The sequence below is a fragment of the Microtus oregoni genome, unplaced genomic scaffold (assembly GCF_018167655.1).
Source record: "Microtus oregoni isolate MIOR12 unplaced genomic scaffold, Mior012 000168F_ref0000490, whole genome shotgun sequence".
Lineage (NCBI taxonomy): Eukaryota > Metazoa > Chordata > Mammalia > Rodentia > Cricetidae > Microtus > Microtus oregoni.
The window spans coordinates 740,007-763,574 of NW_024544824.1; the positions used below are offsets into that span (position 1 = coordinate 740,007).

General features: G+C 39.3%; 2 protein-coding genes across 2 annotated transcripts; one reads left to right on the forward strand and one right to left on the reverse strand.

Annotated features, from left to right (window-relative positions):
- Positions 1-1,393: 1,393 nt before the first annotated feature.
- Positions 1,394-2,638, reverse strand: LOC121445243 (interferon-inducible GTPase 1-like). Its single transcript, XM_041647286.1, has one exon. It carries the CDS (start codon positions 2,636-2,638, stop codon positions 1,394-1,396), a length of 1,245 nt encoding a protein of 414 aa, XP_041503220.1.
- A 20,197-nt stretch (positions 2,639-22,835) lies between these two features.
- LOC121445246 (60S ribosomal protein L24-like) lies at positions 22,836-23,352 on the forward strand. The gene has a single exon (XM_041647287.1). It carries the CDS (start codon positions 22,836-22,838, stop codon positions 23,307-23,309), a length of 474 nt encoding a protein of 157 aa, XP_041503221.1. The 3' UTR covers positions 23,310-23,352.
- Positions 23,353-23,568: the final 216 nt, after the last annotated feature.

The window sequence follows — 23,568 nt, forward strand, 5'->3', positions numbered from 1 at the left end:
AACTAAGGCTTTGCTAGCTCAGCCATTTTTGTGAAGGGATACTCAATCTTTATCTCTATTAAACTTGAAAATACTTTGAATTTTTTTCCTTTGGAAATGAGTATCTTAGGTTCAATACTTGCACTATACTCCTACTTTATGAATTTATTAATAACAAACTACATAGGATGATATTGGGGGAAGAGATTTGGGCAGGTTCTGATGGCCACCAGAGGTCATGAAGACAACACAACGACAGGAGAGATTCTTTCACAGAAAGACCAAGAACAAGCAACCTGTGTGGACACGAGGGTGGTTGATCTCAAGGACCTGACTGGTGGCACCAGAATCTTAGATGCCTAGTGTGCAGCAGTATGAGAGCTAAGTCTACAGGATATTATTGCACCCTGATCTGTCAAATCAGTGCCTTCTTTTGTGTCTCTTCCAGACGTTTAACTCATTTACTGATTATCACATTTTATTTTGAGGAAAACAAAGTGTTAGGCCAGGGGACAGGATCTGAGATTATCAACAAACAAAGGTAATACTGCCAACAACCAACATGAGTGTATATGAGTATACTGGGAATGTCAAATACCAACAGCAGACACTCTTTGTATCAGCAATTTATTAAGTATTATTTTATGGCATCATATATGAATCAAAATCGTTCTTCACAATCATTGCCAAGGTAAGAAATGACAGACAGAGGAATCTCAGGGTTCTCTGCTGGTTCTGGCATAGAATTATTTTCTTTACTGTCTCTAGAAGGATTCTGATGAGGAGTTTTAGGAATTGATAGGTTATTAACAAACTTGTGGTTGGTGGTTATGCTTTCTTTTGACTTTGGTCTTAAAGTCTTCCTCTTGATAGACTTTATCAGTCATGCTAGTTACTCTTTTAACTCAGACTTAATGAGGGTAGAAGTTACATTTAGGTGAATGCGCATGAATACATGAGTGGGCATGTGTGTGTTTTTGTGTGTGTGTGTGGTGAGACACAATGAGAACAACAGAGCAAGGTGCGTGAAAAGTAAGATATGCTTGTGCACAGGTTCCAGAGGTTAACATTGCAACAGATAATCATTGTAAGGAAGTACGGAGGTGACACAGAGCTCATTCTCTCTTGCTCTCCCTCTCTCTCATTCACTCTTTCTCTCTCTCTGTGTGTTCAAGTTTGCATGTGTAGTTGAAAGACTTGAAAGAAGGTGTAGGTGAACACAGAGAGTTGAAGACAGATTGGGCGTTGTCAGGTTCTGACATATTAACGCACATGACCCTTATCCTTATGTTTTGCCATGTGGTAGTGGATTGGCTAGAAAAGATGTCGGAGGGGGTAATTTATTCTAATGCCTCCCTGGTATTAATCATTTGATGTTGTCATGATCAGTAGCTGTAGGTGAGTTGAATTTGAGCTATTCTTTTAAATATGCCTCTCTAAGGAGAACTTTGGCATCTTCAGTCACTGTGTCAAGGAAAAGAAATTGAAAGTAAAAGATTTTCCCAAAGTAAAGACCTGTAGCAAGGAACCCACCACTAACAGAGAGAAATGTTTCCAAACATTTTAAAAGCTTTTCTCCTAATGTTTCATTTTCCTTATTTGTCAACAAAGAATGAGATTTAAGTTTTTCTTTCAGTTTTTCGACAGGCACTTGGCAATCCTTAGCAATTAATTCCACGGATTTATCATCTACTCCAAAGAGGACTCTGAAGTGGTTTAAACTCGCTTCTAGCTTCTCTACATCACTGTTGCTGAGGCTTTTCAATGCAGGAATAGTAGCCAAAGCGCCTTCCTTGAGGGCTTCCAACCAGATAAACTGCTTCGAAGAGTTGTACTTCATTTGAATGGCTGCCTCTGTAATATTGGGCAAGGAAAGAGTAAAATTATGGCGCTTTTGAGCAGGAAGATCCTTTATCAGGATATTCACTAGATTTGGAAAATCATAGTCAGAAAAATTGTGGTTAGAGATCAAGAAAATCTGTGGTTTAGGAATTTCATTCTCAGAAAAGGTATCCTCATACGATTTTCGGATTTGGTCTAGGATCTTTTCTCGGTCAAAAGTACGTGGTTTGCATTTCTTTTCATTATCTATATCAAAGTCCACCTTGGTTCTCACAAAGTAGTAATTCTTTCCCATCCTTTTGATTGCTTTAGCAAGATCTATTTCATGTTTTGTAAAACGTGTGGCAGAAGCAATAATGAAGAAGTCATACTTTTGGAATTCTACTTTCTTCAGATAATCTTTGGGTGGAAAATTCAGAGTTCCAACACCAGGCAGGTCCCATATAATCAAATTTTCAATTTTGGGGTGTTTGTATGAAGTTATCTTCATAGTTGTCTCTATAACCCCCACTTCAGCTGCATCTCTCTCATCATCCCCCACCTCCCTCAGGGCATTGATGAAGCTGGACTTCCCTGCTCCAGACTCTCCGGTCACAGCAATGTTTATGGGGACATTATCAATATTTTTTAATGCATCCCTGATTACAGAGTTTGCCCTCTGAATGTTTCCATTTTTCAGATGTAGCTCAATTGAACGGATAGTCTCTGGAGAAATGATTTTGCTTTCTGTCTTGATCTTCTTAAAATATTCAGTAAAGCTGGAAAGCAAATCTCCATTGTCTTCCTTCTTAGATGCAGCAGAGAATACCTGACCCATGACTGGGTTGGAAAAGGTCCCTGAAAGGAGGAAGGGAGAGTAAGTTTCAATAGCCTGAAGATACCTTCAATCTTAGTACTGTGTTCTCTATGCTGCAGCCTTAGTTATGATCTGATAGTGACTAATTCCATATATGTTGTGCTGGCCATTTTTTTTGACAACAAGATACAAAATGGAGTCCTTTTGGAGAAAACCTCATTTGAAGAATTGCCCCCATCAGATTGGACTGGACACATCAGGTCTATTGGACATTTTCTTGATTGACACTGATATTTAAGGTCCCAGTCCCGATGGGTGGTACCATCCCTGGGCAGGTATCCCTGAGTTGTAAGATATAGCAAATGATCCAGATGTGGGGTCAAGCCAGTAAACAGCATTCTCCCATTGTTCCTGCCTCTGCTCCTGCCTGAGTTTCTGCTCAGATGTCCCTCAGTGATAGACTGTGATCAGAGTGTATAAGTCAAAAGCAAATAAACAAAAGAACAACTTCTTTTCTCCCCAAATGCTTTTCATCATTGTGTTCATCACAGCAATAAAAAGCAAACCAAGACAGGTATCTACTAGCTCTTATCTAAACCCCTAATTATGGAAAAATAAAACTTGAGTAAATTAAGGGAAAATAATATAAAATCTACACAAGTCCTTTAGCCAGTATTAGCAATTATCAAAACACAAAAAACTGTGTTTCATCTAGTCTGACTGGTGTATTCTGTATGAAATACAAGATGTCTTCTTCATCTTTGCACACTTCCTTCAAAGTGTGCCTTCACATGACTGAGTACTTAATCAACCTGTGCCTGGTTTTTCAAACTGAAAAACAATTAAAAATAAAGAATAATTAAAATCAGTGCTTAATCAGTGACAAATCTCTAGTGGTCACATAAATCTTTGTTTTATTTTTGTTGTCAAAAGTCAAGCTATTGTATTTGGTTGAAATAATTTTTTATTTGCCTAGATTTACTTTTCTTCTGCCTTTTTTATTATTTGGAGATCATTTTAGAATAATATAAAACTTCTTTGCCCTTAAAGTCCACATTAATATCATTTTCTTCAATACAATATTTCAGAGTCTTCAAGTCATCATTTTATATTTTGAAAGCAATCTGACTGTAGAATGGAGATTTCCACTTGCTCTCAATTAAACCCTTTGTTATGGAAACGTTAAAACTTAAGTAAACTACAGGAAAATAATATACAAATCTTTATGTGTCATTTAGCCATTGTTATTGTGTTTCTTTTAATATGACTGGAGTATTCTATATGAAATACAGGATTAGAGACTTCCCTTGGAGAAGTCCTGAAGCAGTGACTTCCACAGGAGAAGGTACAAGAGAGCGACTGAGGATGGAGCAGGTCCAAGCCAGGGACATCTGTGGGAACAGGCTTGAGCCAGCAACCTCTGCCAGAGTAGGCCAGAATCAGTAACCTCAGTTGGAGTAGGCCCAAGGCAGCAACCTCCACAGGAGCAGGCTTGAGCCAGTGACCTCTGCCAGAGAAGGCCTAAGGCTGCTCCCTCAGGCCCAAGAAATCAACAAAATACACAAACCTTTATCCAAACTAGCTAAAAGAGAGAGAGGATATCCAAATTAATAACATCAGAAACGAAAAAGGGGGCATAACAAGAGATATGGAGGAAATCCAGAGAATCATTAGGTCATATTAGAAAAGATTGGAAAACTTAAAGGAAATGGGCACTTTCTGAATAAATATCACTTACCAAAATTAATTAAACAGCCTAAACTGCTAAAGAAATAGAAACAATCATCAAAAGTCTCCCAACGAAAAAAGACCAAGACCACATGGTTTCAGTGCAGAATTCTACAAGATTTTCAAAGACGAACCAATACCAATACTCTTTAAATTGTTCCACAAAGTAGAAATAGAAGGAACATTGCCAAACTCTTTTTATGAGGCTAGAATTACCCCAATACCAAAATCACACAAAGATATTACTAAGAAAGAGTAAGGAAGTCTGGACCGTGGGTTGTTCCACCCACTGAGACAGTGTGCCTGTTCTAATGAGAGCTCATCAAATTCAGCCGGAATGGGACTGAATGAGCTTGCAATCAAACCGAACTCTCTGAATGTGGCTGAAAATGGGGGCTGACTGAGAAGCCATTGATAAAGGCACTGGGACTTGTTTCTACTGCATATACAGGCTTTTTAGGTCCCTCATCTATTTGAATGCAAAGCTATCTAGGCCTGGATATGGAGGGGAGCGCCTTGGACTTCCCACAGGCCAGGGTTCCATGCCCTCTCTTAAGGAGGGAAGGGGAGGGAGGAGGGTGAATGGGGGAGCCAGAGGGGAATGGGAGGAGGAGAGGAAGTGTAAATTTTTGAATGGAAAACTAAATAAAAAAAACAAAAAAGAAAGAGAATTACAGACCAATCTCGCTCATAAACATTGATGCAAAAATACTTAAAAAATACTGACAAACCAACTCCAAAAAGACATTAGAAAAATCATCGTCCATAATCAAGTCAGCTTCATTGCAGAGATGGAGGGATAGTTCAATATATGGAAATCTGTCAATGTAATCCACCATATAAACAAGCTGAAAAAAAAGAAACCCCACAAGAACATCTCATTAGATGCTGAAAAAGCCTTCAAGAAAATACAACATCTCTTCATGATAAAGGTCTTGGAGAGAGCAGGGATACAAGGAACATACTTAAACATAATAAAGGCAATATACAACAAACCAACAATCAACATCAAACTAAATGCAGAGAAACTCAAAGTGATTCCTCTGAAGTCATGAACAAGACAAGGTTGTCCACTCTCTCCACATCTATTCAATTTAGTTCTTGAAGTGCTAGCTAGAGCAATAAGACAACAAAAAGAGATCAAAGGAACACAAATAAAAAAAGAAGTAAAATTCTCACTATTTACTGATGGCGTGAATAGGAAAGCGACCCCAAAAATTCTACCAAGGGACTTATCCAACTCAGAAACACCTTCAGTAATGTAGCAGGATACAAGATTAACTAAAAAAAAAAATCAGTAGCCCTCCTTTACGCAGATGATAAACGGGCTGAGAAAGAAATCAGAGAAACATTATCCTTTACAATAGCCACAAATAACATAAAGTATCTTGGAATAACTCTAACCAAACAAGTGGAAGACCTGTATGACAAGAACGTTAAATCTTTGAAGAAAGAAATTGAAGAAGACACCAGAAAATAGAAAGATTTCCCATGCTCTTGGGTAGGTATAACTGTAGAAGAATGAAAATAGGTCCATATCTAATCACCATGCACAAAACTCAAGTTCTAATGGATTAAATACCTCAACATAAAACCAACCACACTGAACCTCATAGAAAAAAAAGTGGGAAGTACATTTGAACACATTGGCGCAGGAGGTCATTTCCTAAATATAACCCCAGTAGCACAGACACTGAGAGAAACAATAATAAATAGGACTTCCTGAAATTAAGAAGCTTCCATAAAGCAAAAGACATAGTCAACAAGACAAAACGGCAGCCTACAAAGTGGAAAAAGATGATCTTCACCAACCCCACATTAGATAGAAGTTTGATCTCTATACAAAGAACTCAAGAAATTGGTCACCAAAAGAACAAATAATTCAACAAAAAAATGAAATACAGACCTAAATAGAGAACTCTCAACAGAGGAATTTAAAATGGCTGAGAGGCACTTAAGGAAATAAATGCTCAACATCCTTAGTCATCAGAGAAATGCAAATCAAAGCAACTCTGAGATTCCATCTTAGACCTATAAGAAAAGTCAAGATCAAAAACACTGATGACAACTTATGCTGGAAAGCATGTGGGGTAAAGGGAACACTTCTACATTGTTGGTGGGAGTGCAAACTGGTACAGTCCCTTTGGATATCAGTTTGGCGATTTCTCAGAAAATTAGGAAATAACTTTCTTCAAGACCCCGTAATACCACTTTTTGGCATATATCCAAAGGATGCTCAATCGTGCCACAAGGACATGTGCTCAACTATGTTCATAGTAGCAATGTTTGTCATTGCTGGAACCTGGAAACAACCTAAATGCCTTTCAATCAAAGAATGGATAAGGAAAACGTGGTACATTTACACAATGGAGTACTACACAGCAGAAAAAAATAACAACATCTTAAAATTTGCAGGCAAATGGATGTATCTAGAAAACATCATATTGAGTGAGGTAACCCAGACTCAGAAAGATAAATATCATATGTACTCACCCATAGGTGGCTTTTTGATATAAAGCAAAGAAAAACCAGCCTACAATTTTCACAATCCCAGACAAACTAGACAACAAAGAGGACTCTACAAGACACATACATGGATCTAAACTACATGGATAATAGGAAAAGATAGGATCTTCTGATAAAATTGGAAGTATGGGGATGATGGGAGAGGGTATAAGGGGAAGGGAGGGAAGCAGAGAATAATATATAGCTCAATAAAAACAATTTTAAAAAGCAAGAAATCCAGTGATTTTTCTCCATCTGTGCACACTTCCCTCAGTGCATGCCTCAAATTATTGGGAACTTAACAGACATCTAGTTTCTTAGTTGTAAGTAGTAATGAATGCTAATTGACATCAGTGTTTAATTTATGATAAATGCCTCTAAAGATCTCACATATCTTTCTGTTTTATTTTTATTTTCAAAAGATGTCAGTAAGTCAAGCTATTGTATTTGGTTGAAATAATTCTTAATTTGCCTAGATTCACATTTCTTCTGTCTTTTTCTTTACTTGGAACTTGCTTCATGAGGAATATAAATTTGCAATGATATAGAACTTCTTTACCCTTAAAGTCCATGTTAAAATCCATTTCTTCAACACATTGTTTCAGTATCTTCAAGTCATCATTTAGTTTTACTGTTTCCTTCTAAAACTTTTATTTTATGGAAGCAATCTAACTATGCACTGAAGATGTAGGCCAATTGGTAGAGAGCTTTCCCAGCACGAATAAGGCTTTGGGTTCAATCCCTAGCACATCATTAAATGCAGCTGCTTGTGGATCCCTGTAATTCGGGAACTGAGGAAGTTGAGGTAAGAGGGTCAGTACTTCTAGGTCATCCTTGGTACATAGTGAGTTAGAGGCTACGCTGTGCTACTTGAGTCCATGTCTTGAAAGAACAAAAATCAAACTCAGACAGCTCAGGCCTCAGGACCTGAGTTGGATTATTGGTTATTTAATTAAATCAGATCAACTCAGATCTCATATTTCTGCTCTTTATTCTCCACAAACCTGCTGCAAGACCTCCCATGGTAGCACATTGGACCTCACCATTGGTTAAGGAGACAGCAAATCCTGACTGTGTCCTGGAGCCTCCTTTTCTGTTTCAACAATATCAGATCAGTTCTCAGACTTAATTTCTATTTCCAAATCCAATCACAACTAATCATTCCATCTCCATTATCTTCTTCATAACCTCCTCAATTTCAGATTTGATTATGTCATCCACATTACTATATTTCCTGTTACTGTAACAACATGGATGATCAAACAGCCAGAGTTTTCCTATTGGCACTGAAATCATGTCATGTTGAGTCAATTCTAAAAGGGACTACAAGCGTCCCCATTTCCCTCAGCGAAAGTTCATTAAGGTATACAGTATGCATGCTACATACAACATACCTTTGAAATTTATTGTTACTCCTCTGGGGCCACTACTGTCTGAATCCCAGCCACCCTGTTATCTCTGGCTGTCTTCTACTCTCGGGACTTTGTACTTAGTGGCTGCTACCTCGCCATGTTGCTCTTCCCCAGTTATTAACTGGAGAATAACATGGCTATTAACTGTATTACCTTTCTCTAGGTTCTGCTTCAATTAGGCAGAATTGTGATTTATATTCACATTGGGATGTAAACATGTAGCTGCTGCCATCATCGGCCATCCTCTCATTATGCTTCTGCCTCTCCACAGCACTTGCTACATGTGATGTCTAGGTTTGTTTGCTGTTACTCTCTCACAATACAATAAACCTCAGGCAACAGAATGTGCTTTTATTCCCCTCCTCACTTCTTTATTACCAACACACTGGTAGATGGTTAATCATCAGAGAATGAGTGAGGAATATGAGAAAATATTTGATGTTTCTTGTGAACATTTGTGTCTTTTGGGCAGTTCTAAGTGGGATATTCAAGTTCTAATACATTCGTAAAGAGTGAGTGCCAAGTGTCTGGGGAGACCACAAAAAATACTCTAATACAATACAGAGATCTCCTTAGACTCATACTGTGCCCTTGGCCCTGCACAAGCACATACAGACTTGCACAGGCAGCTCCTGTCTAATCTACAGAACAAATAGGTTCACCTGGGCAGGAACCAGAGCTGCAGAACTGGCTGTGGATACAGGCCAGGAAAGGGTAGGCAAAGAGAATGTCCCAAAAGGGAAGCTAGAGAAGCTAAAGATAGTTAAACACAATGGCCTGATTTACTGTTGAAGCAGAAAGTCATCACAGTGCACAGACAGAATGTCCCTGGAAGCACATAAGCTGTTCTCACCTTTTCAGTTCCCCCTTCTAATTCTTCCAGCTCTAGGTCCTGGATCTGTGATGCAGACTCCAGTGTGACAGTTGTCTGTAAGGTCTTTCCACAGAATATGAACACAGGAAACAAGAAGGCTGTGACACAGCAGGCATGAGAAAAGGAAACCTGCCTACATGACAGCTGTCACCGCACCCTGACACAGCTCATGTTCTCTCAGATGGAGAGAAGATCTTAGCACTCCTGCTTTACAATAAAGAAAACCACAGTGAAGAAGATTCTTCAGGCACAGATTTCCACAGCCAGCTACAGCAGAAGCAGTGTGCAGAGAGACCTCTTCTCCACAGGCCAAAGGCCTCAGGGTATAAGGGATTAAGTAGTTGACACTGAACCTGAAATCAAGACAAGACTGAGATACAACCTCATGCACACTGCAGAGATATCCATTACCTGAAGCATCCATTAATAGTCATTTTACAGAGCTACAGTACTGCAATCAGCCTGGTATTGGCATAAAAACAGACAGGAGAACCAATGGAACTGAATTGAAGACCTGGATATTAATCCACACACCTTTGAAAACCCGATTTTTGACAAGTAAAAAATATCAAATGGAAAAAAGAAAGGCATATTTAACAAATGGTGCTTGCATAACTGAATTTCAACATGTAGAAGAATGAAAATAGATCCATATCTAATCACCATGCACCAAACTCAAGTCCTAATGGATCAAAGACCTTAACATAAAGCCAGCCACACTGAACCTTATAGAAGAGAAAGTGTTGAGGGGGAAGGGAGAGGCAGGAAGGGGAGTAGAGAAAAATGTATAGCTCAATAAAATAAAACAAAATAAAAAACCAAAAAATTCCAATCATTTTAGGAGAGGAATAAGAGACAAGCCAAAACAATTGGACACATTTATCAAAACAACATCCATATTATTTCTTCTATGTCTTCCTCATTGAATTATTGGGCAAGACCATCACAAACCAGTCCTGCCCACATTCCATAAAAGCACCCTAGCTTCCAAGTTGAGGAACATCGCTTTCAGGGCAAGTCCTAAATGTCTTGTTACCTACATCTATGCAGAGAAAAGAGATGGTGAGGGTTAGAAGTTAGAACTGAATGCTATTATCCACTTACAGAAAATTCTGTCTTCTGGATTCACACTGTACTTCAGCTAGAGGAACCACTCGCTGTGCTCCAGGCTCTTGGCTTGAAACACACCGTTGCTTCCTCTGTGGAAAGCAGTAGGTGCAAGGCAGTTGGGTATCATTTATATACCCCTCTGAAATCTGCCCCTCTTCTCCAGGTGTGTGTTGACCAATCATAGAAGCATATGGATGAGGCTCCTTTTCAGAATCACCTGCATTTACAAGAAGTGGAAAGTGAAAATCAAACTATAGAATGGAAGACATCTATTAACCTTTGCTTTCTTGAAAGAGATAGTTGGACAATCCTAAAATAATATATGTGGAATGTGGGGCTTGGAAACTGAAGGTGAACTTGGAGCAGCAGCTTACTAGCTACTCTGGAACACAACCCCTGAAAGACAATTTTACTGATTCCTGACTTCACAAATGTAGCTTGAAATAAAGTCACACACACATCATCTGTGGACTGTTCAGATGCCAATCAGTGCTAGTTTCATCCAAGATACAACTTATCTCCCCCTTCTGACTATAACTTTATTTCCTCACAAGATTCATATTTCCTGAATTCTTGTTATTCCCAACCCCCATGTCCCACTGGGATTTATTATGAGTTTGGTTTGACAGGTCTTGCACTTGGTCTTATTACCGTTGTGAGTTCCTTTGTGGAGTTGTCCTGCTGTGTCCAGAAGACATTGTTTTCTTGTGGTCATCCACACCACCTTTCGCTCTTAAGCCCTTTCACCGCATCTTCTGCAATCATTCCTGTGCCTTTGAGGTAGAAATATTCATGCTACATGAAAGGCAAGACATTCCTCAGTGTCTTATTCTCTGCATCATGGCCACTATGGTTATCTGTATTGTTTATCATCTACTGAAAATAGGAGCATCCATTGTAAGAGTTGAGTGATGCCTTAATCTATGGGTATAATGATAAACCATTAGGAAGTGGGTTAATACTATATCCATTTAACAGTAAAATAATAGTAATTCTCACCTAGGGTCTATGATTTGTTCAGCCTTAAGTTCTTGGTCAGATAGGGGTTTTATCTTGTGGAGAAGTTATTAAATTTGATCAGGAAACAGTTGCTTTCTTCCATAACAATTTTGCCACTTGTATATTATGGTGTCAGTAATTGTAGATAACATAGTAGCTCACAGCTGGGTGATGTGTGATGTCTTTCTGTATAATATGTAGCTTTTATTGGTTGATAAATAAAGTTGCTTTGGTCAGTGATTTGGTAGAGTAAAGCCAGGTGGGAAATCTGAAAAGAGATAGAGCGAGAGAGAGTGTAGGTAGAGTCAAAGAGACACCATGTAGCTGCTTAAGGAGAAAGATATCAGAACATTATCAGTAAGTCACAGCCTTGTGGTGATACATAGATAAATAGAAATAAGTTAATTTAAGATGTAAGAGCTAGTTAGGAATATGCCTGAGCTATTGGCCAAAGAGTGTTGTAATTGATATAGTTTCTGTATGATTACTTGGGTCTGGGCAGTCGGGAAACAAAAGTACAGTCTCTGCTTACAGCTTGGTATGATTAATGACTCCCTTTCACCTCTGGTAGTATATTACAGCACTATGAAAGATAACCAGTAGGAATAGAGCTTCTGGGTCAGCATCAGCCTGATTTTGACATGTTCTGTAACAAAAGTACAAGGTATCTTCACTAATTGGAAGTTTTAAGTTCTGGAAATTAACCAATGACCTGCAATGATCAGGGACCACACTGGCCCACAACTTTAATTCCTGGGACCAGCTTCTTTATTTATTGCCCATTGGTGTCTAGCAAGGGCATTGTTGTCCAATTTGAAGGCAACTCCATCTTAACTCCTTTCACACACACACACACACACACACACACACACACACACACACACACATATATATGTGTGTGTGTGTGTGTGTGTGTGTGTGTGTGTGTGTGTGTAGATTTATTTTAGGAAGCCTTTATAGTAGTAGGCTTTCATATAACTTTTTCAAATACTTCAGTGTTATTTTTCCCTCCCACTCTTCCTATTCACATTTTCATTACTAATTCGTCAGTTTGTTGGATATCTAGACTGTTTCCTTTTTCTGGCTATTGTTAATAGAGAAGCGATGAACATGGATGAGCAAGTATCTCTGTAGAAGTACAGAGTCCTTTGGGAGTATTCCCAGGAGTGGTACAGCTTGATCATGAGGTAAATTTATTTTCACTTTTTTGGAACTTCCATACAAATTAACTTAGTGGCTGAGCAAGTTTGCACACCCGTCAGCAGTGACTGAGTGTTTCCCTTTCCCCACAGGCACAACAGCATTTGTTGCCCTTTGTATTTTTGTTTTTAGCTACTCTGACTGGGGTAAAAATCTCAAAATAAAATTCTTTTTTTTTTTTTTTTGCTGCCCAAGTTTGACTTTTATTTATTTTATTTTTTATTTATTTATTAAAGATTTCTGTCTCTTCCCCGCCACTGCCTCCCATTTCCCTCCCCCTCCCTCAATTAAGTCCCCCCCCCAGCCCGAAGAGCAATCAGGGTTCCTGACCTGTGGGAAGTCCAAGGAACCCCCACCTCCATCCAGTTCTAGTAAGGTGAGCGCCCAAACTGCCTAGGCTCCTACAAATCCAGTACGTGCAGTAGGATCAGAAACCCATTGCCATTGTTCTTGAGTTCTCAGTAGTCCTCATTGTCCGCTATGTTCAGAGAGTCCCGTTTTATCCCAGGCTTTTTCAGACCCAGGCCAGCTGGCCTTGGTGAGTTCCCAATAGAACATCCCCATTGTCTCAGTGTGTGGGTGCACCCCTTGCGGTCCTGAGTTCCTTGCTCGTGCTCTCTCTCCTTCTGCTCCTGATTTGGACCTTGAGATTTACGTCCAGTGCTCCAATGTGGGTCTCTGTCTCTGTCTCCTTTCATCGCCTGATGAAGGTTAATATTCAGGAGGATGCCTATATGTTTTTCTTTGGGTTCTCCTTATTTAGCTTCTCTAGGATCGTGAATTATAAGCTCAATGTCCTTTGTTTATGGCTAGAAAGCAAATATGAGTGAGTACATCCCATGCTCCTCTTTTTGGGTCTGGCTTACCTCACTCAGGATAGTGTTTTATATTTCCATCCATTTGCATGCAAAATTCAAGAAGCCCTTGTTTTTTACTGCTGAGTAATACTCTAATATGTATATATTCCATACTTTCTTCATCCATTCTTCCATTGAAGGGCATCTAGGTTGTTTCCAGGTTCTGGCTAGGACAAACAATGCTGCTATGAACATCGTAGAGCATATACTTTTGTTGTATGACAAGGCCTCTCTTGGGTATATTCCCAAGAGTGGTATTGCTGGGTCCAGGGGTAAGTTGATCCCGAATTTCCTGAGAAACCGCCACACTGCTTTCCAAAGTGGTTGCACAAGTTTGCATTCCCACCAGCAATGGATGAGTGTACCCCTTTCTCCACAACCTCTCCAGCAAAAGGCTATCCTTGGTGTTTTTTATTTTAGCCATTCTGACAGGTGTAAGATGGTATCTTAAAGTTGTCTTGATTTGCATTTCCCTGATCGCTAAGGAAGTTGAGTATGACCTTAAGTGTCTTTTGGCCATTTGAACTTCTTCTGTTGAGAATTCTCTGTTCAGCTCATAGCCCCATTTTATAATTGGGTTGATTAGCCTTTTATGGTCTAGTTTCTTGAGATCTTTATATATTTTGGAGATCAGACCTTTGTCAGTTGCCGGGTTGGTGAAGATCTTCTCCCAGTTAGTGGCTTGCCTTTTTGTCTTAGTGACAGTGTCCTTTGCTTTACAGAAGCTTCTCAGTCTCAGGAGGTCCCATTTATTCAATGAGGCCCTTAATGTCTGTGCTGCTGGGGTTATACGTAGGAAGTGGTCTCCTGTGCCCATGTGTTGTAGAGTACTTCCCACTTTCTCTTCTATTAGGCTCAGTGTGTTCGGACTGATATTGAGGTCTTTAATCCATTTGGACTTGAGTTTTGTGCATGGTGATAGATATGGATCTATTTTCATTCTTCTACAGATTGACATCCAGTTTTGCCAGCACAATTTGTTGAAGATGCTCTCTTTTTTCCATTGTATACTTTTAGCTCCTTTATCGAAAATCCGGTGTTCATAGGTTTGTGGGTTAAAGTCAGGGTCTTCTATTCGATTTCATTGGTCAACTTCTCTGTTTTTATGCCAATACCAACCTGTTTTCAATACTGTAGCTCTGTAGTAGAGTTTGAAGTCAGGGATGGTAATGCCTCCAGATGATCCTTTGTTGTATAAGATTGTTTTGGCTATCCTGGGTTTTTTGTTTTTCCATATAAAGTTGATTATCGTCTTTTCCAGATCTGTGAAGAATTTTGATGGGATTTTAGTGGGGATTGCATTGAATCTATAGATTGCTTTTGGTAGAATTGCCATTTTTGCTATGTTGATCCTCCCAATCCAAGAGCAAGGGAGGTCCTTCCATTTTCTGGTGTCCTCTTCAATTTCTTTCTTCAAAGACTTAAAGTTCTTGTCAAATAGATCTTTCACTTCCTTGGTCAGTGTTACCCCAAGATATTTTATGCTATTTTTGGCTATCGTGAAAGGTGATGCTTCTCTAATTTCCCTCTCTGTTTCCTTATTTTTAGTGTATAGGAAGGCCACTGACTTTTTGGAGTTGATCTTGTATCCTGCCACATTACTAAAGGTGTTTATAAGCTGTAAGAGTTCTTTGGTCGAGTTTTTGGGGTCGCTTATGTATACTATCATATCATCTGCAAATAACGAGAGCTTAACTTCTTCTTTTCCAATACGAATCCCCTTGATCCCCTTATGTTGTCTTATTGCTATTGCTAGAACTTCAAGCACTATATTGAAGAGGTATGGAGAGAGTGGACATCCTTGTCGTGTTCCTGATTTTAGTGTGATGGCTTTGAGTTTTTCTCCGTTTAATTTAATGTTAGCTGTTGGCTTGCTGTAAATAGCTTTTATTATATTTAGGTATGACTCTTGTATCTGTAATCTCTCCAACACTTTTATCATAAAGGGGTGTTGAATTTTGTCAAATGCTTTTTCAGCATCTAATGAAATGATCATATGTTTTTTTCTTTCAGTTTATTTATATGGTGGATTATGTTGATAGATTTTCGTATGTTGAACCAGCCCTGCATCTCTGGGATGAAGCCTACTTGATCATGATGGATAATTTTTCTAATGTGTTCTTGAATTCGGTTTGCCAGTATTTTATTGAGAATTTTTGCATTGATATTCATGAGTGAGATAGGCCTGTAATTCTCTTTCTTGGTTGTTCTTTGTGTGATTTTGGTATCAGGGTAACTGGAGCTTCATAAAAGGAATTTGGCAATGACTCTTCTGTTTCTATATTGTGAAATACATTAAGGACTATAGGTATTAGCTCTTCTTGGAAGTTCTGATAGAATTCTGCATTGAAACCATCTGGTCCTGGGCTTTTTTGGGAAGGGATATTTTTGATAACGGTTTCTAGTTCTTCGCGACTAACAGGTGTATTTAGATCGTTCACCTGGTCCTGGTTTAGCTTTGGTATATGGTACTTATCTAAAAAAATGTCCATTTCTTTTGCATTTTCTAGTTTTGTGGCATACAGGCTTTTGTAGTAAGATCTAATGAGTCTCTGAATTTCCTCTGTGTCTGTGGTTATGTCCCCCTTTTCATTTCTGATCTTATTTATTTGCATGTTCTCTCTCTGTTGTTTAATTAGTTTGGATAGGGGTTTGTCAATCTTGTTGATTTTCTCCAGGAACCAGCTTTTTGTTTCATTGATTCTTTGGACTGTTTTCTGTGTTTCTATTTTGTTGATTTCAGCCCTCAGTTTGATTATTTCCAATCTTCTACTCCTCCTGGGCGCGTCTGCTTCTTTTTTTTCTAAAGCTTTCAGTTGTGCTGTTAAGTCTCCGATGTATGCTTTCTCTGTTTTCTTTAAGTGGGCACTTAGTGCTATGAACTTTCCTCTTAGTACTGCTTTCACAGTGTCCCATAGGTTTGAGTATGTTGTCCCTTTATTCTCATTAAATTCAAGGAAGACTTTAATTTCTTTCTTGATTTCTTCCTTGACCCAGGTGTGGTTCAGTAGTTGACTGTTCAGTTTCCATGAGTTTGTCGGCTTTCTGGAGGTAGGATTGTTGTTGAATTCTAACTTCAATCTGTGGTGATCTGATAAGATACAAGTGGACACTGATATTTTTTTGTATCTGTGGAGGTTTCCTTTGTTTCCGAGTATGTGGTCATTTTTGAGAAGGTTCCATGAGCTGCAGAGAAGAAGGTATATTCTTTCCTATTTGGGTGGAATGTTCTATAGATGCCTGTTAAGTCCATTTGCTTTATTACGTTCAGTAGTTCTCTTACTTCTCTATTAGGTTTCTGTCTGATTGACCTGTCTGATGGAGGAAGGTCATTGGCTAATAAAGGAACTGCCTTGGCCCATTTTATTGGTTAGAAGATAGGTGGGAGGAGTAAACAGAACAGAACGTTGGGAGGAAGAGGAAGTGAGGTCAGACTCGACAGCTCTCCTCTCGGGAGCAGACGCCTCAGGGAGACGCCATGCTCCCAACTCCCAGGCACACGCCATGAAGCAAGCTGCCAGGTTAGACATGCTGAACCTTTCCCGGTAAGACCGGTGTTCACCGATTATTAGAGATGGGTTGATTGGGATAACAGAATTAGCCAGTAAGGGCTAGGGCTAAAGGGCCAAGCAGTGTTTAAATGAATACAGTTTGTGTGTTGTTATTTCGGGCATAAGGCGAGCAGGCAGCCGGGGTGCTGGGAACGCAGCTCTGCCGCCTCTTATTACTACACCTGTCCATTGCTGAGACAGGTGTATTGAAGTCTCCTACTACTAGTGTGTGTGGTTTGATGTCTGCCTGAGTTTTAGTAATATTTCTTTTACATAAGTGGGTGCTTTTATATTAGGGGCATAAATATTCAGGATTGAGACAATATCCTGATAAATTGTTCCTGTTATGAGTATAAAGTGACCATCTCGATCTCTTCTGATTGATTTTAGTTTGAAGTCAGTTTTGTTAGAAATTAATATGGCCACACCTGCTTTTTTCTTAGGACCATTTGCTTGAAAGACCTTTTACCAACCCTTTACTCTGAGTAGATGCCTGTCTTTGTGGTTGAGATGTGTTTCTTGCAAACAGCAGAATGTTGGATCCTGTTTTCGTATCCAATCTCTTAGCCTGTGCCTTTTTATAGGTGAATTGAGACCATTAATATTAAGTGATATTAATGACCCATGGTTGTTTACTCTGGATATTCTTATTGTTTTTGGAAGTAGAATTTGTGTGTCTCCCTTCTTTGAGTTGTGCTAGTGAAGGGTCGCTAGATGCCTCAGTTATTGTAGGCAGTGTTGGTAATGTTGGATTCCTTGGGTTGCGATTTTCCTTCTATTACTTTCTGTAGGGCTGGATTCATGGCTACTTATTGTTTAAATTTGTTCTTATCCTGGAATGTCTTGTTTTCTCCATTTATAGTGAATGAAAGCTTGGCTGGGTATAGTAGTCTGGGCTTGCATCCATGGTCTCTTAGCTTCTGCAGTACATCTATCCAGGACCTTCTGGCTTTCATTGTTTCCATAGAGAAATCAGGTGTGAGTCTGATCGGTTTACCTTAATAAGTTACTTGGCCTTTTTCCTTTGCCGCTCTTAGTATTCTTCCTTTAACCTGTATATTTTGTGTTTTGATTATTGTATGGCGAGGGGATGTTTTTCTTTGATCCAGTCTGTTTGTTGTTCTGTATGCTTCTTGAATATTCAAAGGAATATCTTTCTTTATGTTGGGAAAGTTTTCTTCCATAATTTTGTTAAAAATATTTTCTGGGCCTTTGAGCTGTGACTCTTCTCCTTCTTCTATTCCTATTATTCTTAGGTTTGGTCTTTTTATTGTGTCCCATAATTCCTGAATGTTTTGTGTTGAGAATTTGTTGGCTTTGCAGTTTTCTTTGATCAGTGCGTTTATTTTCTCTATGGTGTCCTCAGAATCTGAGATTCTTTCTTCTATTTCTTGTATTCTATTGATTATGCTTGTTTCTGTAGGCTCTGCTCGTTGACCTAGATTTTCCATATCCAGCTGGTCCTCAGTTTGTGTTTTCTTCCTTGCTTCCACTTCAGTTTTCAATTCTTGAACTGTTTCCACTACCTGTTTGATCGTTCTTTCTTGGTTTCCCAGGGTATTATGTACGTATTTACTCATTTCTTCAAACTTTTTGTTATACTTCGCATCCATTTCTATAAGGGCATTTTTCACATGTTGTTTAAGGGACTCTATTGCTTTCATAAAGTCCATTTTTTCCACTTCTTCTGTGTTAGGGTGTTGAAGACCTTCTCTTGTAAGATCATTGGCTTCTGGTGTTTTCATGCTGTTTTTTGGATTATTGGGTGAATTCTTGCTTTGGTGCCTGCCCATCTCCTCCTATCAATGCTATCTAATGGGTCTTTTAAAACTGGTTCAGGTTTCCCTGCTGGCCAGGGGCTCCTCTTACAAAATACCCTCGCTCTGTTTCCTGGTTCCTGCTGGGGGGCCAAGGTCCCTCTCACCCCTCAGAAGGGTCTTCAGGAATAGGGCCTGGCTCCTCCTTTGCCAGGGACCTTGCCAAACAAAGGCCTACCTCTTTGATTTAATTGTAGTGGGGCGATCTGCTCTCAGTGTTGCTTGCGGTCCCTGCAGCCTGCATCTGCTGCCACGTTGGTTCCTGCCGCCTGTGGCCTGCGTCCTCTGCTGCTCGGGTCCCAGCTGGTCCCCACCGCCTGCGGGGGGCGTCCTTTGTCCGCCTCCGCGACCGGGTTCCGTCCCTCTTTACAGCTTTTGATATAGTTTATTTGTATGTACTTTTATTTTTTGTATGTATGGTTCCATTACAAGTATTTCTCCACTTCAAGGGGAGGAACCAAGCAATGTTCCCTTCTGTTAATCCCCCTGGATGAGAATAAGACCACTATCACACTTTTGAGCCACATTTGAAGCAAGCCTGATTTTTTTTTTTTTTTTTTTTGAGAACAGAAAGCCTGTTTTTATTGTGGTGCATCTGAAAGCTGGCCAGATTGCCTCCCTGGTCCACTTAAAGAAAACAACTCTGAGTTTAATTCTTAGTGCCTTCTTAAAGGATAAAATCAGGAGTACTTGCAAAGATAATGGAACAGTGAGAAAGTACAGAAAAATATTTAAAAACCAAATGAAAACAACAACAATAAAACCCAGCATTCACCATGGTGTTGCCATGTGATCAGGAAGGGTTAAGATGATGAGGGAGGGTTAGGGTAATGAGGGAGGATTAGGATGATCAGGGAGGGTTGGCATGATCAGGGATGGTCGGGAGGGTTGGACTTGTCAGGGAGGGTTAGAGAAGGTTAGGGTAGTCAGGGAGGGTTGAGATGACCAGGCAGGGCCAGGGAGGGTTAGGGTGATCAAGGAGGTTTATGGTGATCAGGGAGGGTCAAGGAGGGTTAGGGTGATTAGTGAGGGTCTCGGAGAGTTTGAGTGTTCCCACAAACAAGTCAAGGTCATGGCAGGGCAGATTTCAGAAACAGATAGAAACTTATCCTAAAAATACAATGTAGTGGCTCCTGCCTTTCAAATGAAGTCAAACAGGTACCTTATTCACCCCTTGACCTATGTGTCTCTGTCAAATCTTCAATTTGGGACTGTCTTAAAAAATGTCATAGAATGCCAATGATTCTAGAATTGTTTATCTGATGGGTTATCGAGCTAGTAACACACTGGAGTCACAGGTCCTGATTATGAAAATCAGAAATAATATTAGAGAGCCAAAGAAGGGGGAGAAACCATTTTAGCCATATTGGTCAGACAAAAATTGTCTATTTCTTTACATAGATCATCAATTTGGCTGTCAATAATATGGGAAAAATCAGAGATACTAAACAGCACATTCTAGTAAATTGCTGACAACCACGATTATGTTTAAGTAATAGTCTATAATATATTTTGTAGTTCTAAATTATCTCATTTCTTTATTAATTTTAATTAACATTTCTGTTGCAATAGTAGCAGTTTTTGAATTTGGTAGGCTATTTTAAAATTTCTTTTTGTAGTTCAACAACATGTCCTGGGAAAGGTAACAGAAAGGCTGTGGTAGCAGTAACTATAGTGGAATCTAATAGATGGAAAGATTTTTCCTTACATTTGATAATTTTTCTGATAATTTTCATTATCAGACTCCTTTAAAGAATATTTGATTATGTTGAAGTCTGTGTTACTGTTTTGGGATTGGTCAGTTAGATTAGTCTATCCCAAGTATCCTCCATCTGTCTGGCGAAAGACTATTTATTCCCCTTCTTTTGCCACAACAATGGGTCCTGGTGGATAAAAGGAATGTTTTTCATGACAAGACAGTGCCAGGGTGTTTCCCATGATAAGGGTGCCTTTATTTTCCATGTCAAGATGCATTTAGGTTCTGTTTTTATAGGTTTAAAATAAAGCAATAAAACTGCTAGCCATGGGACAGTCATGATACAGATTCAAACAGCAAGAACACAATGTTTAGTTATATTTAGAAAGTTTGGTGTTTAATGGTTGTTTTTCGGTCACTTTCTATCTCTAGAGGTTGGGCTCCTCTTCTGTGCATTACCAGAGTATCTTCCTGAGGTGTATGTGATGAATCCAGATAGAAACACCAGCAACCTTAACAGACATAGGCATCAAGAGAATTACAGTGCAAGGTTCTTTCCATTTAGGTTCAATCCAGTCACTTTTGAAGCACCAGCAGGATCTCCAGGCTGGAATGGGTGGTCAGGCGGTTGGTACCTGATTGGTTGAGGAGCCTGGAACGAAAGGAAAATCTTATTCAAGGTTAATTGCAGTCCTTTTAAGGACTCAGAGATTGCAGTGGGGCAATCTGATAATAGTCCAACACGTATTTGAGTGAATCATGGGAGGCGATTGCCCATAGACTATTTTTTTAGGTAAACTTTGTTTCTCACATAAAGAGCAAACTAGAACACTTAGCAACTCTATCTTTTCAAAGTCCATCTTTACCAACCCTATCTTTTCAAAATCCATCTTTACCCACCCTATCTTTTCAAAGTTCATCTTTACCCACCCTATCTTTTCAAAATCAATCTTTACCCACCTTATCTTTTCAAAGTCCATCTTTATCCACCCTATCTTTTCAAAATCCATCTTTACTCACCTTATCTTTTCAAAGTCCAGCTTTACCTACCCTATTTTTTCAGAATCCATCTTTATCCACCCTATCATTTCAAAGTTCATTTAACACTTAATCCTTATTTCTATCTGCTCCACTGTCCTCCTTCTCCTAATCTTTTTGACTACAGTCCCAATAGACTTGAGAGTATCCTTCATTTACTCTCTAATGGTTTCTGAAGTGTAAGGACTACTGTTATAATTATCTAAGTGACAATTGCATAGTGGTAATTTCAAACAGCTGTAGTTGCTCTCCCAGTTAATATACTTCTTGGAAAATAATGTAGAGCTTACATGAGGCATCCACACCTCCTGTCCGAGGAATTATTTTCTGAAGAACACACTCAAAAATATCACATCTATGTCCCACCTGGACACTGCCAATACTTCATCAGAATGAGCATATATAGTGAAAATGAAGTCAAGTAAAGAAGTGACACCACATACATAACTCCCAATGTAGTGACAAAAGAAATAAGATCTAAGACTTGTGACTTCTTCACAGTGTTATCATTTCCACAACAATGGCATTTAGTGAAAGTGATTTGGATAAATCCCAGACAGAGAACTCAAAAAAATTATTACAAATATGTTCAAAGACCCAACCAGCTAAATGAGATAAGGAAAGCACTGAGTGATATGAAAGAGGAATTTAACATAGGAACAGAAGTAATTGAAGAAAAAACAACCTAAATGCTTGAAATGAAAACACACACACACACACACACACACACACACACGCAAACAAATAGAAAACAAACAAAAACTAGAAAGTCAAATAATTCTGTGAAAAGTCTCAGCTTAGAAAAGACCAAGGTGAGGAAAAAAAATCCTGAACTTAAAGACTGTGTACAGAAACTGGAACAATCCAAGGTCAGTGATAAGATAATAAGGTACCAGTGGGCATTCCAAGTTATGTGGGGCAATCCCCAAAGGTAAAATCTATGGGTTAAAGACATAGGAAGAAAAGAGTAATTTTGTTCTAAATCCCTAGAAAACACTTTTAAATGAATCATAACAGGAATTTCCCCAGAGTTAAAAAAGAGATGCCAGTCAGGTACAGGAGTCATTTAGAGCTCCAAACAGACAAGGCCAGAAAAAGCCTCTTTCATCATAAGTAACACAGCAAGTACACAGAGTAAAAGAAGAGTATTGAAAGTGGCAAGAAACATCAAATTTCTGAAATATTAAGAAACATCTCATATAGGCAGGGTCATCAGAATAACAGAGATTACTCAACTGACACCTAGGCTTAGAAAGATGTCCTTCAAGGTTTAAATAGGAACAACTGTCAATACCAGAATACTCTGTGCTAACAGAGATAACTCTTACAACTGAGAGAGAAATAAGAACTTTCTATGATGAAAACAGACAAAATAAAAATTTATGAGGAGCTCTTCGCCATCTTTCCTCCGGCCGGGCGGCAGCTCCCATCATGAAGGTCGAGCTGTGCAGTTTCAGCAGGTACAAGATCTACCCCGGACACGGGCGGCGCTACGCCAGGACCGATGGGAAGGTTTTCCAGTTTCTTAATGCAAAATGCGAGTCCGCATTCCTGTCCAAAAGGAATCCCCGGCAGATAAACTGGACTGTCCTGTACAGAAGGAAACACAAAAAAGGACAGTCGGAAGAAATTCAAAAGAAAAGAACCCGCCGCGCAGTCAAATTCCAGCGGGCCATCACTGGTGCATCCCTTGCTGATATAATGGCCAAGAGGAATCAGAAACCAGAAGTTAGGAAAGCCCAGCGAGAGCAGGCCATCAGGGCTGCCAAGGAAGCAAAAAAGGCTAAGCAGGCATCCAAGAAGACCGCAATGGCTGCTGCCAAGGCCCCCACAAAAGCAGCACCTAAACAAAAGATTGTGAAGCCTGTGAAGGTCTCTGCTCCCCGAGTTGGAGGAAAACGCTAACTTGGTAGATCAGAGTTCTGAATAAAGTCCATTTCAAACTCTATAAAAAAAAAAAAAGAATTTATGAGGACTAAACCATCTCTACAGAAGATACTTGAAGAAATTCTATGGACTGAAAAAATATCAATTCCAGCATGAGGCAGGCTAGATGCAAAAATAGGCTATACTAGAATAAAGCTAAGCAAGAGAGGAATAGCAAGCAAACCCCAAACATAAAACTGAAACATCAACAAAATGGCAGGAATCAATACATAACTTT